Source organism: Nuphar pumila, chromosome 15 (genome assembly GCF_984573655.1).
Source record: "Nuphar pumila chromosome 15, dmNupPumi1.hap1.1, whole genome shotgun sequence".
Lineage (NCBI taxonomy): Eukaryota > Viridiplantae > Streptophyta > Magnoliopsida > Nymphaeales > Nymphaeaceae > Nuphar > Nuphar pumila.
Window position 1 is genome coordinate 66,929,236 of NC_143263.1, and position 20,046 is coordinate 66,949,281.

General features: G+C 36.2%; 1 protein-coding gene across 1 annotated transcript in view; it reads left to right on the forward strand.

The window, feature by feature from the left end:
- The window catches only part of LOC149815504 (pre-mRNA-processing factor 39-1-like), a 90,712-nt gene extending 72,948 nt beyond the window's left edge, over positions 1-17,764 (forward strand). Inside the window, exons 10-13 of the mRNA XM_089988269.1 lie at positions 14,758-16,143; positions 16,268-16,342; positions 16,656-16,745; positions 17,373-17,764. Of these exons, the coding sequence (XP_089844395.1) occupies positions 14,758-16,143; positions 16,268-16,342; positions 16,656-16,739 (1,545 nt within the window). The 3' untranslated portion in view covers positions 16,740-16,745; positions 17,373-17,764. The remainder of the gene's footprint in view (positions 1-14,757; positions 16,144-16,267; positions 16,343-16,655; positions 16,746-17,372) is intronic.
- The last annotated feature ends 2,282 nt before the right edge of the window (positions 17,765-20,046 follow it).

Below are 20,046 nucleotides of genomic sequence, written 5' to 3' on the forward strand. Positions count from 1 at the left end.
TTTCCAATGCTTCTCTTAAGCATTTATGCTCAATAAAGATAAATATTTTTATGTTTTATGTTTTTCTATTTAGTTCTTTAATGTTTTATATGCCCTTAGTGCTTTTGTTGTTGCCCTTTGTTGGTTATTGTATTGTCCTATAGTGGACTTATGCTTGTGCACATTGTGATCTTGTAAGCCCTTAGTGGCATTGTTTTTGCATTTTTCGCTATTTCATTACATGGTATCAGAGCCAATGAATTCTTCGTGGCATTTTGCCTCTTTTGGATCTTGGAATTCTTTGGTTCGAGTTCGTGCTTCGTGAATGATTCATGATCGTTGTGTGGCTTGGATTTAAGAGAAATCTTGACCCGGTATGTATCTTATATCTTTAAAAAATATATATATATATATATATATATATTTGTTATTTTATTAAAAAAACTTTAAATATTTTTTTATAATTATTGTTGGACTTGTTTTTGTTAAATATCTTATAAGGTTTATTTGTTTAATCTTGTGAAATTATATATGTATGTTTATGAAATCATGTTTGAATCTTAATTTTTCAAAGCTTGCTTTATTTGATATATATGTATATAATCTTGTATGCTTGAGCATGTATTGTTGGCATTTAGATGCTTTATTTGAACAAGTCATGATTATAAATGTCAAATTATGTTTGTATTTATTATTGAACTTTGTTTTGTTCATTTTTGAAAAATTGCCATATATTTTAAAATAATTTGAGATATTTTAAAATAATGATGTGTGTATTTCACAAGTATGATCCTATGAAATTTTGCTTAAACTTGTGTTTAATTTTTGTCTTTACTCTTGGTGTATTAAAAATAGCGTATGAAGTGTTAAAAATTATTATCTAACTATTGAATGAATAATTTTTATATTAATATTTGATCCTTGTGCACTTATAATTGCCTTACATGATGAATAAGATTGTTTATTCGTGCATAAGGTATTGAGCATAATTTCTTATGGGAAGTCATTCACTTTAATAAATGCCTTTTATGGTCCTTTTGCGGGACAATAGTTATGATATTAGGTGTTTCTCTTATTGATTCTTTTTGTGGTACTTATGATTATGTTATTTTCTTAGTCCCATGGCATTATTTTACATGTTTTGCATGGGATTATGTTGCATACTTGGTTTTTAATAAAATATTAAGTTGAGAATCATGAGAAACATTTTTGTGTTTACTATTTATGGGTGTTATAAGTGTTTCCTTCATGGTTCACTTTAGTACTTGTCTATTATTGATAGACGTGCTTGTCCACCTAGATCTTTGGTGGACATGTGTATTCTTGACTAAAAGACTCTTAATTCATTGCATACTTGTTATTTATAAAATATAAATTTTTATATTGTGCCCTTAGTGCCTTAATCTATCACTTGCACATACATGAGTTTTTTTATCCCTTTATGAATATCTATAATTAGTTGTACTTGTGTATATACTTGGTTTTCTATATGGTACTTTGAGAATCTCTGTATATGTTTTGGCCCTCTTTAATATCATATGGCATTGGTTGTTTCATAGTAGACTTGTAATCTAAATTGAGTTATCTCTCTATATAGCTAGCTTATATTGATATGTTTGCATCAATTGACACTTGTTGTGCATATAATTTCACTATATTCATTCAAAGTTTTCATCTACCGTTATTAGGATTTGATTTAAAATTTTATGTTTTCAAATCGGTTCTTATATATGAACTTACTTACTTGAAAATTGATTTTCGTGAGTATTTATTATCTTCTTATGGCATTTGTGTTGTCCATCACAGACTTTTATATGATGCATCATTTTTCTTAGCTTTATTATTGTTGAATCAAAGATGTTTGTTGGGGTAAGTTGTGTGCACCTCATTTTATGTCAATTTAGATTGTCAACTTGTAGTTTGAATCTAAGTTGCAATTATGTGATCTCTGATTGTGAGTGTTGAATCACTCATTTGTTTTTTGCCATTGTCTTTATTTTGGATGCTTATAATTATGTGTATCTATAATGACTATCTATTTTTGAATCCATGGTGTTTCGAAAGATTGTTAAAGATTGATATTCTTATTAGTGATATTAGCTTGTTTTCATTACAAGCTCTTTTATTTCGTGTGTTTCTTCCTATTATGCCTCTTATTTAAGTGTCATTATATGTAGGCAAAAGATGTTTATTCACACCTTCGTGTGTATTTTTAGCCCTTTAGTGGTGTTCTTGTTATACTCTTGTTCTAGTCGTTGATACACTTGTTTTAAGTGTTATTATATATAGACAAGAGACGTGTTTCAATATGGTGAGTTATGTGCATCCATTGGTTATCCTCTTGATCTAGTCGCTGATACACTTGTTTTGAGTGTTATTATATGTAGAGAAGAGATGTTTATTCACACCTTCGTGTGTTTTTTTGATCATTAGTGGCATTCCTGTTATACTCTTGCTATAGTCGCTGATACACTTGTTTTGAGTGTCATTATATGTAGACAAAAGATGTTTATTCACACTTGTGTGATTTTTAGCCTTTTAGTGACATGGTGATTATGCACTTGTTCTAGTCACTGATACACTTGATTTTTGAGGTTTGGAGGCCTAGTAAGGTGATTGCTTATGGTGGTCAAATTATTGTTGAAGTTTGCAAAATATCACTTCTTGATATTTGTGAAAATTTAAATCTCTTCATATTTTTCACAAATTGGTTTTTATTTGCAAATATCGTTCTCTTTGTTATGTGGGATTTTAAAAAACTTTCCTTGAAATTTCTAAACTTTTACTACTTGTTTTTCCTTGTATGGAAAATGTTTATGGATAAAAATTTCCAGCATTTTTGCATACTTGTAATGTTTAATAAAAATCTTATTCTTTATATTGTGAGCTTTCTTGTGTGTGCCCCTTTGTGGGTTTTGAGAGTGTGTTTCTTAAGTAAACACTTGTGTGTTGTCCACTAGATATTTGACACTTTGGTTTGTAATCGAAGGATACTTGTTTTTTTACATTAAATTCATGCATTCTATGTGCATTTTATTGATAAAAATATTTATTTTTATTGTTGTTTCATGTGCATTAAATATGCTTTAATTGCATGTCTCTGCTTTATATTAATTAGCTTGTTCACATTATTGTATGCATGAATTTAATTAGTTCTTCTCTTCGTGAGGTGTCTTTTTGAATTGTTATATTTTATATGCATGTTATTTGAAATGCTTGGGATATTATTTATGCATAATTGTTTATCTCTTCTTGATGATTTATGTATCCTTTAGTGATCACATCTTATCGATCAACATTTATGTCTTCTTAAAAAATATGTTGATTTTGAGTTTATGGTTTAATTTCATAAAAATTGATCCTTGAGGAATACTGCTCTTATCTTTCTTAATGATTATCTCATGTTTCTAAAAATTATTACCCTTTTTTTAAATTCTACTCAAGTATTATTCTTGTTTTGAAAGTATATTGTTTTTTAAAACTTTATAGTTATTGGGTTAGGATATTTTCCTGGAACCTTTGTTTTGTTCTCTCTGCATTTTCTTAAAGATGCAATGGATTTAGAAAGAAATATATTTGATGCATCATATCATGAAAATGGAGATAGCCAATGAAGGCGTTTGCAGACGATCACCAATGAAGACATTCAGAGACTTGTATTTTTAAAATTCTCTGATGCGACATAAAAATGGAGACTGCCAATGAAGTCACTTAAAGACTTTGATCCTTTCTGTTGATTATTTTTGTATTTTCAAACTTTTGGTATATCACACTGTAAGTTTAAGGGAGAGTGTTAAGTTGTACATGTAATGAAATAAGCGGAAGAAACCAAGAATGCTAAAGCATTCACTATGTCCCACACGGACAAGTGCAACAAGCACAAGAGAGAAAATCCACTAAGGGATATACAAAGGGCCTTATAAAAAGGCTACACACATGAAAAATAATATCACTATTATTGAAGAGGAGCTCTCAAGAGCAATTCACCATACATGGGGGGTTCCCCCTATTTATAAGAAAAGGAGACCAAAGGGGCTCCCAATAGAGTCGTTGGGGGCCCCAACGACTCCATTGTGGGGCCCCTTTTCGGTATCTAAAAAATACAAATTTAAAAATAAAAAGAAAAATAAAAAATAGTGAAATAAGAGAAACAAAATAAGTACCCCTATGGGGTACTTTGTGAAATGACCATAATACCCCTATCGGGTATTATGGTATTATTACATATGTTTTAACACCCCCCTCAAACTTTACGAGGGAATGACCGAAAGTTTGCCAAGGAGGAACAAGAAGCGAGGAGCAGACAGGGCTTTGGTGAAGAAATCGGCAAGTTGATATTCTGAAGTGACATATGGCAGTGTTACTGTCCCACGAAGATATTCATCACGTACATAATGACAGTCCATTTCAATATGTTTCGTCCTCTCATGGAAAGTGTGGTTGCTGGCAATGTAGATGGCACTTTTGTTGTCGCAACAAAGCTTCGAAGCCCCGGTAATTTCGATTCCCATATCTTGAAGAAGACTTCGAAGCCACACCAGCTCCATTGTAGTAGTTGCCATAGCCCTGTATTCTGCTTCAGTAGAAGACAATGAGACTTTCTGCTGTTTCTTGCACCTCCAAGCAATTAGCGAATCTCCTAGGAACATACAAAAGCCAGTAGTTGAGATTCGATCATTTGGGTTTCCTCCCCAGTCAGCATCAGTATAAGCTAGTAAATCTAAGGAAGAGAGTGAGGATAGGAATAGCCCTTTAGTCAAAGTATTTTTAATATATCGAATGATCCGGAGCACAGCACTCATATGCACAGATGTAGGAGCATGCTGAAATTGGCTTGCAGAGTGCACAACATGAGCAATATCGGGCCTGGTGATAGTCAGATAGGTGAGGGAGCCTATGAGTTGCCTGTAGGGCGTAGGATCATCCAGCAGAACTCCATCCTCCAGTCGTAGTTTAGCATTGATAACCTCGGGAGTTTCCACCTTTTTATCATCTGAAATCCCAGATTTGGAACATATGTCTGCAACAAGCTTCATCTGTGACAATATATATCCTCGAGGAGAGTATGCAACTTCTATACCAAGAAAGTACCTGAGAAAACCCAGATCAGACATATCAAAATTATGTTTTAACATATTTTTAACTTTAAGAATACCGCTTTCATCATTGCCAGTGATGATCATATCATCAACATAAAGCAGAAGGATGATGATACTATTACCTGCATGTTTAACAAAAAGAGCAGTGTCAGTATAACAGGAGCGAAATCCCAATTGTAACATGATAGCACTAAATCTATCATACCAAGCCTTAGGGGCTTATTTAAGACCATATAAGGCTTTTAATAATCGAAAGGTTTGACCTTGGTTAACACTGATTCCCGGCGGAGGGTCCATATATACTTCTTCATTCAACTGACCATTAAGAAAGGCATTTTTAACATCTAATTGGAATATAGGCCATTTCTTAGATGATGCTACCGCAATTAAAGTTCTAACGCTTGTCATGCGAGCCACGGGAGCAAAAGTTTCCTCATAATCGATGCCATATTCTTGTGAGTATCTCTTAGCAACTAATCTAGCTTTATAACGCTCTAGGGAACCATCACTTTTTGTTTTGACTTTGTAGACCCATCGACATCCTATAGCTTTCTTATTTGGAGGAAGGTGAACTATTTCCCAAGTTTTAGCTTTATTTAAAGCATCTAGTTCAACTTTCATTGCTTCAACCCAATGAGGTATACTTTTTGCTTGATTATAATGGGAGGGTTCATAGTAAGAATGCAAGGCTATTAGACAAGCTCTATATTTAGGTGAAAGAGTTTCATATGAGACAAACCTATTAGGTGGAATTGATTCTCTAGAAGAATGCCTAAGGGAGGTTTCTTCTAGGGGTTCATTAAGCCGCAAGAATTTTTCTAAAGCACTAATAGGTTGGGCTTCCTCACGCCGAGTGTATACTTGGAGATTGTCACCATTAGTTGGTGATACATCATTATCATGAGAATCATGAGTATTTTCTAAAATTTCCGGATGACTCAAAAAGTCATCATTTGAATCTTCGAAAAGATCATTGATAAACATATAATCAATTTTATTTGATTTTTCCAATATGTCAAATCCATTTTCATCTTCTAAAAAGGTTACATCTTTGGAGACAAATAACGTATTGTTTTTATGATCAAAGCATCTATAGCCTTTTTTATTTTCACCATATCCTAAAAATACACATTCTATTGCTTTAGGTGACAATTTATCTCTTTTATGTAAAAGAACAAAGCATTTACACCCAAAAATCCGAAGACGATTGTAGTCGGGTGTCATATTAAAAAGTTTTTCATAAGGAGAGATATTATTCAATTTTGAAGATGGCATCCTATTGATTAAATAGGTGGAGGTTAACACGGCTTCGGCCCAAAAATTTTTAGGAATATTTTTAGAAATGAGTAAGGATCTAGTGGTTTCCAAAATATGCCTATGTTTTCTTTCCGCTAGACCGTTTTGTTGAGGAGTTCTTGGGCAAGATTTTTGATGACAAATGCCATGTTGTTTTAGATATGATTGAAAATCATTTGATAAGTACTCTCCACCCGAATCGGATCTAAGAATCGATATTTGACTTTGAAATTGATTTTGAATTTTTGCATGAAATTCTTTAAAGAAGTTAAAAACTTCCAATTTAAAGTTAAGAAAATAAATCCATACATATCTAGTATAATCATCAATAAAAGTAACATAATATGAATAACCACCTTTAGATAGAACCGGAGATGACCCCCAAACATCGGAATGCACCAATTCAAAAGGTCTTGTTGTCACAAAGGATCTAATAGGAAAAGGAGTAGACTTCATTTTGCCAAAAATGCAATCTTTGCAATTGATATCTTTTTCTTTACAAAACTTGTGTCCAAAAGGAAAAAGATACATTTTAGAGTAACTTGGATGTCCAAGCCTTTTATGCCAAGTTTCAATATTTTTGTCTTGGACATAAGTACAAAATGAGGTATTTGGAAGCATTAAATTATCCATAAAATAAAGGTCTCCCTTCCTATGGCCTTGCCCAATCCGCTTCCCGGACCGGAGATCCTGCACAAAGCACCCTTGGGATGAGAAAGATATTTCACATCCATGGTCGGCTATTTGAGAAACGGAAAAGAGGTTAAGATTTAATTTTGGAACTATTCTAACTTTTGGAACAAGGAAATTTTGAACATTTTTAGAATCAAGAGTTCCAACACCATTTATTTTGAGAAAAGTTCCATCAGCCGTAGAGACACAAGACATTTTTGAATTGGTGTGCACATTGGTTAATGCATTTTCATGAGGGGTCATGTGAAAAGAAGCTCCGGAATCTAAAATCCAAGAGTACGTACCGGGAGGTGATGATGAGGCAATGGCGGCACCGGAGGTGGAAAAAGTGACCTTTAAAATTTGTTGAAGAGCCAAAGAGATTTGTCCAAGAGTATCTTTGAGATCCCCGTTCTTGCCGTCATCTTCTTTGATGGTGGATTCTTCAACGGAAGCCACCTTTGGCTTGAATGCTCCATTTAGCTTTGGGCAAACGGGTTTAATATGTCCCGACTCATAACAATGGTGACATATAATCATTTTTCTTCCACCATTCCCTTGCTTACCAAAATGAGGTGGTTTGTATGTTTTAACATGATTGTCGGGTTTAGATACGGCAAGAACTTCCTCTATGCTTTTACCCATGCTATGCCTAGTCTCTTCTTGAGTAATCTCGGCAATAGCTTCTTCTAAGGGAGGAAACGTGGATCTATGGAGAAGTGAGGATCTCACTTGTTCAAATTCGGGACGAAGCCCAAATAAAAATTGAAACAATCTATCTTGTTCCATTTGTTTTTGTCTTAGAACCACATCCTCCATAGATACCCATTTAGGCTCTAAAAGAGCCAATTCATCCCACAAAGGATTTAGAGCACTATAGTAATCTTGTATGCTCATGTCTCCTTGTTTTGTGGTTCTTACTTTTTCTTGCAAGAAATAAGCTCTTGCAAGATCTTTTTGGGTAAACATACCCTTCATAAAAAACCAAGCTTCATTTGCCCGGCGGAATTTTGCAATATTTGCACATACCTTAAGTTCGACATTATTCATAAACCATGCTAGGATTTTTGCATGGTTGCTCTCCCAATCTTCCATTTGATGATTATAATCTTCAATGGCTTTGAGACGAGCATCGCCTTCAAGTGCTTTCTCTTGATCTCCTTCCATCTTTGTGAGCTTAAGTTGGGGTTCCGGAACGGTTCCCATTACATAACCCCAAAGCTTCTTGCCTTTGAGATTATTCTCCATTGCGGATGCCCACATCATGTAATTTTTTTCATTGAGTTTGAATGATAGATCGATCTTGACTTCCATTGCTACACAATGAAGATGTGAGAAAGAAAAGAAGTAGAGAGAGACAAGATTTTACCTTTAGTAGATCTTATGGCTCTGATACCATGTAATGAAATAATCGGAAGAAACCAAGAATGCTAAAGCATTCACTATGTCCCACACGGACAAGTGCAACAAGCACAAGAGAGAAAATCCACTAAGGGATATACAAAGGGCCTTATAAAAAGGCTACACACATGAAAAATAATATCACTATTATTGAAGAGGAGCTCTCAAGAGCAATTCACCATACATGAGGGGTTCCCCCTATTTATAAGAAAAGGCGACCAAAGGGGCTCCCAATAGAGTTGTTGGGAGCCCCCAACGGTCACATATGTGACCGTTGGGGGCCCCAACGACTCCATTGTGGGGCCCCTTTTCGGTATCCAAAAAATACAAATTTAAAAATAAAAATAAAAATAAAAAATAGTGAAATAAGAGAAACAAAATAAGTACCCCTATGGGGTACTTTGTGAAATGACCATAATACCCCTATCGGGTATTATGGTATTATTACATATGTTTTAACAATACATGTGTGTGTGTATATATATATATATATATATATATTTTCATGCATATATATATTTTTGGTTCATATTGTACATATATATCAATATATATGTATGTATATTTTATTTATAAATGATGTAATAAGTAAATATCCATTAGGGGTATTTTGGTCATTTTACTTTTTATAATAGGCTGTACCCGTTAGGGAAAACTAGTACTTTATTTATTCTTTTCTTTTGTTTTTTTTCTATTTTTATAGGGACTATTTGGTCAAATACCAAATATAGTTGTTAGGTTATTTTTTTACTAGTCAACATAGAGTTGGGTAGTCAATAGAGCTGTTGGAACAGTCCAACAACTCTATTGAGGTCTCCCTGTCTCTTGTATATATATATATATAAATAAGGGCTTTTATCTCTTTTCATTTTCTAATGCTTCTCTTAAGCATTTATGCTCAATAAAGATAAATATTTTTATGTTTTGTGTTTTTCTATTTAGTTCTTTAATGTTTTATATACACTTAGTGTTTTTGTTGTTGCCCTTTGTTGGTTATTGTATTGTCTCATAGCGGACTTGTGTGTGTGCACATTGTGATTGTGATCATGTAAGCCCTTAGTGACATTGGTTTGTGCTTGTGCATTTTTATTATTATGATCTTGTAAGCCCTTAGTCACATTGTTTTTGCATTTTTTACTATTTCATTACAAACATGTCTTTCCAAAATTCTAACATCAATTTCTCATTCTTGAATCAACTTGTTTATGACAAGCTAGATTCTTCAAACTTTATAACCTGGAAAAAATAAAGTATACCATTCATCAACATTCTTGATTTTTCGGGGCATTTTGATGGGACTCTTCCTATGCCTAATGAATTTGTTGCAACCCTCAATGCAAAAGAGGGGCAGCCAGCTACTAAGAATCCAGCGTATTCAGCTTGGAAGAAGAATTACCAATCCGTAGTCGCTTTTATTACAGCTACTCTATCGAAAAAAGTTTTATTGCAAGTATCTACGGGAGTTTCAGCATGCGAGTTGTGGTTGACACTACATCATTGGTTCGTTCGAGCAGATTTCTACCCCAAAAATCTATCATTTGAAAGGGGGAATTTGCTGAACTGAAACGTGGGGATTCTTATGTCATTGAATATCTCAATTGAATAAAATCTATCACGGATCAATTGGATGTTGTTAGATCTTCAATATCTGATGAGGATATTTGCTTGAAGACCATTAGGGGATTAGGGCCTGAGTATGACATTTGTTACAATGTAAACTGGTATACATCCCCGACCAAACTTTGATCAACTTCGCAATAAACTTTTGGAACATGAAGCGATGTTTCATATATCAGCCAGTGTCAACAAGGAACCAACAACTTCTCAACATGAAATTCTTTTTACAGGGTATGCTGCACCCAGACCACCAGGATCAGGCAAAGGCAAAAGCAAACGGTATGGGCCTAGATCAAGTATACTACCTACTCCATCAAGTCCAAGACCAAATAACTTCACGTGTCAGATGTGCGGGAAGCGTGGTCATATTAGTTCTGATTGCTACTGGAGATACGTGCCTTCCTATTGTCCGCCTACAGTTCTCATCCTTGTGTGTTTCAAAGCCGAAGCAACTGCTGGTCTTCCTTCTCCAAGACTACATGCACCAACCCACATGGGTTTTGGATATGCTACTTCTCGGTTCCAGGCCGCATCCTATTCACCTCAAGTCAGAGCCCAAGATCTTGACACTCTGAGTGCTGGCTTCTACAACTTAAATGTGAGCCAGAATCCTCTTGCAAATACCTGGGCAGCTCCAATCAATTCATCTTTTCCATGGACAACAACAAGTAGATCATTAGGGGCATCCAATGAGATGCACTCCAACGCTTGGTATTTTGATTCTGGGGCTGCACAACATGTGATCGATGATTCAGATGAGCTTCTTAATGCAATCCCTCATCATGGCATGAGTAGAATAGTCAATGGTGATGGAGGACACCACCACATCACTCGTGTAGGGACAACTGTTATTCCCACAAGTTCTAGCATTATGCATCTTCCAAATACTTTTCTTGTTCTTGGTATTCAACGTAACCTCATTTCAGTTGCTCAACTCTGTGATCAGTTTAAGTCTTACATTTCCTTTACACCATCTTTTGTTTCTGTGAAGGACCATCACATGAATTGGATGTTCATTGAGGGAAGGAGATGTAGGAATCTCTATGTCATCAGTGGATCGCAGCTTCCGTCATCATCATCCTTTAGTCCAGTCTTTATGTCCACTATTGAGAGTTAGAATAAAGAGACTGAGTTGCGGCATCGAAGACTCGGTCATTACAATTTCAATTTTCTCTGTGTTTTATGTAATAAGAATCGTGTTCCTTTGAAAAACAAAATTCCCAAAACTTCATCCATTTGTTCATTTTGTCAAATTTGTAAGAGTCATGAGTTCCCCTTTGGAATATCTAATAAAAGGTCTTCTTTGCCTTTCGAGTTGATTCATACTCATCTCTGGGATCTGTCCCTGTCTCTCTTTTTCAAAATCTCAATATTATGTTCCTTTTATAGATGATTTCAACAGATATACTTGGATCTTTTTACTTAAATCTAAGGATAAGTACTTTCTGCCTTCGAACGTTTCAAGAATTATGTCGAAAACCATTTTTCTCGTAAAATCCTTACCCTCATGAGTGATGGTGGTGGTGAGTACACAACCAGTGCATTCAAACTATTCATGCATGATAGTGGCATCTTGCATGAGATATGTTGTCATAAAATAGCAGAACAAAATGGTGTTGTTGAGCATAAACACTGGCATATGGTTGAAACTACCCTTATTATGATGGTCAAGTCCAACCTTAGGACTGACTTATGGACAAAGGCATTCCATACCGCAACTTTTCTTATTAACTGAATGCCTTTGATAAATCTGAATGGTCATGCACTGTATTCCTTGATGTTTGAGAAAAAACCAGATTATTCGCACATTAAGGTTTTTGGCTGCATATGTTATGTTCATGTCCATAAGACTCTTAGAGACAAGTTTGCTCTGAGAGCCAAACCTTGTTAATTCGTTGGTTATGATGATGAGTATAAAGGCTATAGATGTTTTGACCATGATTCTCGTAAACTTATTATTTCATGAGATGTTGTCTTTGATAAGAACAATATGGGAAATCGCAGCAACGATTCTAACTGCACTCAGTCACATAAATTGTCTGCTTTTTGGCCTTCCTCCCACAATGCCCATGCCAGTGGAACCAGCGTTTCAGCGCATCATTTTGACCAAATTCAACGCATCATTTTGACTTGTGCCTACTGATAGACAAGACACATCACAGATGTCCCAAGCTGAACATGTTCATACTTTTTCTACTTTGTTGCTACATCATGTGTTTCCTCGGTTTCAGAAAGTATACAGTAGACGCGGTCAACCATCATTTGAAGGAGATGACATGCATGTTGAATCATCTTCAAAACCGAATTGTATACAACCTAGTACGGGTGAAAATCAGATCAACATTGTTGCTGACCTTCCTATACAGATAAGGACATATTCAAGGGTGAGACATTCTCCGGATCGTTTTGTTACATATGAATCATTCTCCTTAGACTTCACTGTGTTCACTGCAACACTTGAGAATGAAAAAGAACCTATCTCCTATGGAGCAGCTAGTCAAAACCCTCTATGGGTGGAAGCCATGAATGAGAAAATCAAGGCTTTACATAAATGCAATACATGGACAGTAGTTGACCGACCACCAGGAAAGAATATTGTAGCTTGCTGATGGGTGTACAAAATTAAATATAAGTCTGATGGGAGCGTAGAGATTTAAGGCACGCCTCGTTGCCAAAGGATACACCCAAGAAGACGGATTGGATTTTGATGAAACCTTCAACCCTGTTGTTGGAATGGGTACAATCTGGATGATTCTGTCCCTCACAACTGCTCACAAATGACCTTTATTTTATTTAGACGTAAAGAACACCTTTCTTCACGGGAATCTACATGAGAAAGTTTACATGGGGCACCCTCCTGGGTACCCAGAAGGCGACACCAAAGTCACGATTCTCAGATTGAATAAAGCTATCTATGGGCTGAAGCAGGCATTTAGAGTATGATTTGAGACCTTTAGTGATGTGATTAGACATCTCGATTTCACAAGAAGTCACTGCGATTATTCGTTCTTTGTTCATCATGACAACAAAGGTATGACTATTTTGCTTGTTTATATGGATGATATAGTCATAACAGGAAGTGACATCTCCAAGATCAAAGAGTTGAAAAGAGTATTACATGGTTGATTTCACATGAAAGATCTAAGATTGATGACATATTTTTTTGGAGTTCAAGTAGATCAAAGAGATGATGCTCTTGTTCTTACTCAGTGCAAATATGCCTGTGATCTTCTTCAGCGAAGTGAGATGCTGCAATGCAAACTAGCCAAAACTCCCATAGCTCAAAATGTAAAATTACAAGAAGCTCAAGATGGTGATTTGTTGCTTGAGCAGCTAGAAAAATTCAGAAGTATAGTGAGAGCCCTACAATACATGACTTTCACTAGACCTAATCTTATTTATGTTGTCAATCAAATTTCTCAATACATGCATACGCCTAGACAAAGCCACATGGAAGTTGTTAAGAGAATTTTACGATACATTAAAGGTACTTTGTTTGATGGTTTAGTTTACAATAGAGAAAATAAAGTTGTTCATTCACATATCACTATTATAGCATGCTCAGATGCTGATTGGGCAGGTGACCCAACCACCAGAAGTTCAGTGACTGACTACAAGGTAGGCACTTCTTGTCTCTTGGTCAAGCAAAAGGAAAAGAACTGTCACCAAACCTAGCATAGAGCCATGACAACAATTATAGTAGAAATTTTGTGGATTAGACCAGGGTTACCGAAAGTGCCATTGGACATGGGGAAGCATGCTTATCCGAAGTGTGTTTCCGAAGCGCGAAGCGTAACTCTTCCGAAACGTGCTGGGAAGCGCCAAAAAAATTGAGAAGCTCACTTTTTTTTTCATTTTTTTGTGTTTTTCTTTCTTTTTTCTCCTTTTTCGCTTTTCCCTCGCTTCTTATGTCACTTTCTAGGTTACTTATGGTTCACTTCTCTTCTCGCTTTCGAGACGATTCCTAGTTTGCTTCTAAGTCGTCCCGCGCTTCTCGCTTCCTAAAATTCTGGAAGTGCCTCACTTCTCGCTTTCGCTTCTTGAATCGCTTCCCGCTCTCACTTCCCTGACTGACAACTCTGAATTAGACATCTCTTGACAGCGTTGCATTAGGGAATAGTGAAATCAGTGATAATCGTTGCTATTTCCACTAATCCTGTACAACATGGAAAAATGAAACATGTGGAGTTAGATCAACATTTTATTCCGGAGAAGGTTGAAGATAAAGAAATTCAACCTATATTTGTGACTAGTGTGAGGCAAATTGCATATTTATTTACCAAACCTCTTTCAGTTAATAGGCATTGGTTTCTTAAAGCCAAATTGTCCATGGTCCATAACCATGCACTGTTTGAGGGAGAGTATTAAGAGTAGACATGTCCTTTAAATAGGGGTATTTTAGTCTTTCAAGTTATATCAGGATATGTTTGTACATGTTGTATATGTTCAAGGGTATTTTGTACATCTAAAATATCTTAATATAAAAAGCGGCGAATCCTAATCACGTGGGACGTCCTCTCATTCTTGGCTGCCATTCTATTGCATCTTCTAGTGCAGGTTGCATGAGTTCTAAGGTTTCTTCTTATGTTTATATTACATGCATGGTTCCATGTCATGCAAAACACGAAAACAATGATTTCAATGAATGATATGCCTGAGTCTTGACCTGATTCTTACAAACTATGTTGTGCAGTTCCTAGACCGGTGTGGGGATATCCATCAAGTAAAAAGGGCATGGGATATGCATATCAGGTTGTTCCCATATCTATTTAGACCAAGTTCTTCAGGAAGAAATGCCACAGTGGGATACAAATATCCTCTCTTGACCAAACCAGGAAGGCATGAGCCTGTGGTCTCTACATTTTCTAGTGAATGTGGCAATGTTCCGCATGGTTCTCAGCATTTCACTCCGGAATCTGCATCTTCTCAGCATAAAATATCTAATATGGCTAAAGTTTGCCAGTCTCAAGATGATATAGCAGAACCCAAAGTTGAAAGACTGGAGGAAGTGAAATGTCATGTAATAGAGGGACACTCCTTCCCAGACATGACGCTGCATAGTGTAGAACATGCAGATGCTGCTAAATTGGAATTCAAAGAACAACAGATTTCACAGCCTCTTAAGGAATCATTGGAGCAGTCAAAACTTGAGAGCTTGAGTTCAAAGTCAATTTATGAAGCTAAAAGTCAAGAAAAAATACAGCCGCATTATGAGTTCCATGACCAGAAGTCTGAAATAGCTTTGCAGCATCCTCCACTAGAGACCCTTTCAATAAATCCTCCACAGAATGAAACTCAACCATCCTCCCCAACATTATCCCATGAAGAAAAAGTACCACCATTGGTCTCTCAGTCATATGGACACAGCATTCAGGAAAAGAACGATGATAGACTTTCCGGCAGAGTTGATCAAATACATGCCGAAGTTGACTTCTTACTACAGAAACAAGATCAAAAGGAGCATAACACATTACAGACTGCTAAAGATCCTAGCTTGCAGTTGACAGGGACACCAAATGTAGGACCAACAAACACACAAACTCACCAAGTTTTTCCTGTTAATGCTATATTACCAGATAATCATAACCCTGTAGTAGGAAACTGGGAACAGATGCAATATACAGGGCAACCTTCTGCAGCTCCTGGTTTTGGATATCATGTCTATGCTCAACAGCACCAACAATGGCAGGTTGCTCCACCTACGACACAATATACACCTATTGACTCACGTCCTCAAGTATACCTGAGTCAGGGATATTCTTATCCACCAGAGTACCAATATCAAGTGACACCTCAGACATACTTTGGTAGTGCTCAGGGTTGGCCCATGCAGAATATGCATCAAAGTGTCATTGTAGAACCTCAAGCTCAACAAAACACGGGCACAATTCCTTGTCCTTTCCCTCAAGGACAGCCTTCTCAGTATGCTACACTAGGAGCTGAACATTATGTTGGGTTTTCATGGCATCTCCAACAACAGCAGCAGCAGCAGCTGCAGCTGCAACAGCAACAGCAGCAGCAGCTGCAACAGCAGCAACAGTTACACCATCAAGAATGGAATGGTAGCCTTTATCCGCAGGTGTTCTCTCTCTCTCTCTCTCCCCCCCCCCCCCCCCACACACACACACACACATACAAACACACTCAGAGCTTAGTTCTAAATTATTTTCATGGTTTTCTGACTTTTGAAATTCCCAAAACAGCATGTTCTGCATGTACAAAACAATGCAAATGTTCCTTATGCACAGGAATATGGTGAGCAAGCTGCAACATCTCAGGTAATAGTGTTACTATATCAAATGCATGGAAGAATGTTCTACTTTATATGCCATTCCATTCAATAATTTGAGAAAACGTGACTAGGTAGATTTGAATTGCCACGAGATGTATTGAGGTGGATGAGTTGTCTTGAGTTGCATTATGCTCTTTCTTAAGTTACCTCTGGGAATTTAACTCATTGCCGGACTCAATCAAGTTCGGCTAATGCCATGCATTGAGTGTGACTCCTGACTCAAACAATGTTGGAAGCACAATTTGGTGTATCTTGTTTCAGAATCTTAAATGTCTTTTAAAGCTCAGTTTTTTTTGCAGGTTGAGGAAACTGGCCAGCCAAACAGTAGTTCAGTAGCACTTGTCCATTCTATTTCTGAAGTGCAAACTCCCTCAAGTCAGTAAAACAAGGTATACTATGACACCAAGTATGTTCCTCCTGGAGATTGGTTAATGCAGTTATATTCATTTAGACAAGCTAGATACTAACTACGCCTCTTCCAAGGCATATGGTTAGTCTGTAGCCTCTAAGGATACACGGCCATGGACACTATGAGCTGCTTAAGCACACATGGAAACAGTTTAAACTTGCACAAATTTTAAGGGGTCTGCCTCAGTTTGAAACCATCAAGTAAAGAACATGAAAAAGTCATTGGTGTCATTATTTCTACTTAATGTGATCTTATTGTATTCTCTGAATTATGAATAGAAAGAAAGGAAAAATCTCAAATGTTCTTTTGTTGTGGAAGGAAAATGTTGTGATTGTATAGCAAAGCCTACCATTAGCAACTGAAGAAAGGAAGCTATGTTGCTATATACATAAAATTTCAATGAAAAAAATGAAAAACATAAAACGATTTTGAGATCCTTCTGGTAATGGAAATAAACTTGAAAAGAAATTTTGGGTTTGTTTTGAAGCTGTTACAGCTGAAGATAAGATGATATCACACCGAACTTGCACAATTGTCTTCATCCATCAAATTCATATATTGCTAAACATCCTACTGATCCGAGTTTGGTTGGATTGTTGCATATCAGGTATTAATGGAAAGGCATAAATTGTTCAGTAAGGTTTTGTATGCATTACAAAAGGAATGGTGCAGGGTGGTGATCATCCAACAAGATAAGGCAGCACCAAAATGAAAGGGAAGATGAAAAAAAAAGAAAATGGGAATGGTTTTGAATTCATGATATGCATTCATATATAATCACTAAGCAGAACTGTCTATCTATATGAGATAAATGATTTTTTTCAGCTTTCCCCTTAAGATTATAGTTTTCATTGCCATGAATATTGCTAGGTGTGTAGGTATAGTTCTCAAGATAGCGATAGTCTTTGTATTGCATGAACTTCATATATTTTTTGGTTTTCAGAAGAATGATTAAGAACTTTGGATATTGAGGTTAGTGAACGGAGTTTCTTGCTACTCTGCTCGGATTGGCTTCGTAACATGAGATCGTTGGTGCTTATAAATTTTCTTGTTGGGTTGAACACATGGCTATTTAATGAACTCATATATATATATATATATATATATATATATATATATATATATATATATATATATATATATACAGAGAGAGAGAGCCACGATACCTTGCCCTGGTAAACTCTCTTGTTTGCATGGATATATCCACAAAATGTAAGATTTCATCATATTCAGTGGTATTTTAGTCATGTGGAAAGATATCTGGACGAGTGGCTGCTTCCAGGAAGGGGAGTTTTCTTTCACAGTCAAGATGCATCTGGCCTAGGGAATGGCCCATTCATCTGTGTTTCTGTGTATGGCCCTGTCACAAACCCTGAGAAGGAAGTTCTTTGGTTGGAGAGTTTGATACTTTACAAGTGAACCTTCCTTGGTTTGTGGCTGTGGATTTCAATAACATCGGTTACCTGAGGAAGGACAACACCCAGTTAGTGGCCTACATTCCATTAGACAGTTTAGAGCAGTTGTTGACAATTATCAATAGGTGAACATGCCATTAAATGGCGACAAATATTTATGGTCCAGTAATAGGTTGAGATTGAGACCATGCATGTGGAGGTTGGACCGGGCACTTGCAGCTCAAGAGTTTATAGCATGTTGCCCTCGCATCTCCAGCCATATCTCTCCTGAGTCACTTTCAGATCATGGGTTATTGTTTGATGGGGGCCAGCTTCAAGAGCAAAGAGAAAATTCTGCTTTGAAGGATGGTGGTTGGGGTTGGAAGGTGTTGTGAATTATCTCCCAGGATCGGAATCAGCCAGTTGATGGCTAGTGGACTGGTTACAGAATTTCCGTGAAATTTACATGGGGCCAGATTAAGGAGTGGCTGAAAGAGAATGACTCATCAAATAAGGTTGGGAGGAGGAGCTGCTGAACTCGCAAACTGGTTGGCATATGGTGGACAACGTGGAAGTGGACAGGAAAATCAGCAATTTGTTCTCAAAGATTAAAGAGTGGTGCGCAAGAGATGAACTACATTGGAAGCAGAAATCTTGAGTTCAGGGGTTAAAGGTGGGGGATCAGAACGCAAACTTTTTTTCATCAATATGCTTCGAACAAGAACAGAATAAACTGTCACACACATTAATGATCTGGTTCGAGAGAGAGAGAGAGAGAGAGAGGGCAATTATATAAATGTATAAAAAGAGTGCCTTACAGCAAAAAAAAAAAGCCAAAAGGTGGTGCAGAAATTTAAGGAAAATTTCCATTTACGGGGCAACCTTTTCCCTAATTTACCTCATGTTTCTCTCCTGATATGGGCCTCGGATTTCCTAAAAACTGTCAAAACGAAGGCTTAGTTATATGATTATCTATTCATTCAGAATAATTCATAAATAAAATTATAATAATAACCTTCATAATCAAATTTTCAAAGAACTTACCCTTTTCTTTCTCATGAGGATGATTGAGCTTTTTTTCAGTTTCAAAGGACAACACAAAATACAAAAAAAAAGCACTGTTTTCCACATGATTGATGTTAACTTGAGCGAATAGGGGGAAAATATGTTGGCCCCTAAATGAAAATTTTTCCAAAATTTAATTAAACTAAGGCCAGGCACCAAGACCTCATCAGAATATTGAATTGGACTAATGGGATAATAAAATATTGTTGCAGCAATTCCAAGGCAAAATTTAGTGGGCCATCATTGTATATATATATATGTGTTGGGACGTTGCAAGTTTGAACCCCAAACGGTATGGTTGTATAACTGGTAGGGGTCTGCCTAACCCCAGCTTTCTCTGTGGAAAAAAAAAAATAGCACAAGAAGTTTAGAGTTAAACGTGGACAATAGGTAGTTCTGGAATTCTCTCTTTCTTGTTACACGGGCAACTTCCAATTTCTTGAGGATGCTGCTGCCCGGGCTTGTAATAGTTTTCGTTGTGTATATATCAATTGTATCGACCAAAGTTCTATATCAGCTAAAAAATAAAAAATAAAAAATATTATGTGTCAATCAGAACGTGACATGTGTTAAAACTATTAAAATAATATTAAGAAAATTACTTTTTAGTATTTTTATTTATTAAAAAATAGCCGATTCAGGGGTGATGTGTATCGATTTTCTGCCAATACTATACGTATCGGCCAATAAGCACGATACTTGACAACATTGGTATATATAGCCCTGTTGGTATTTCTTCTCCACCTAAAGCTATGAACCAAATGAAATAACTATGGCTACATAATAAGTACCCGATTCCATTAGCTTATTCATAAATTTATA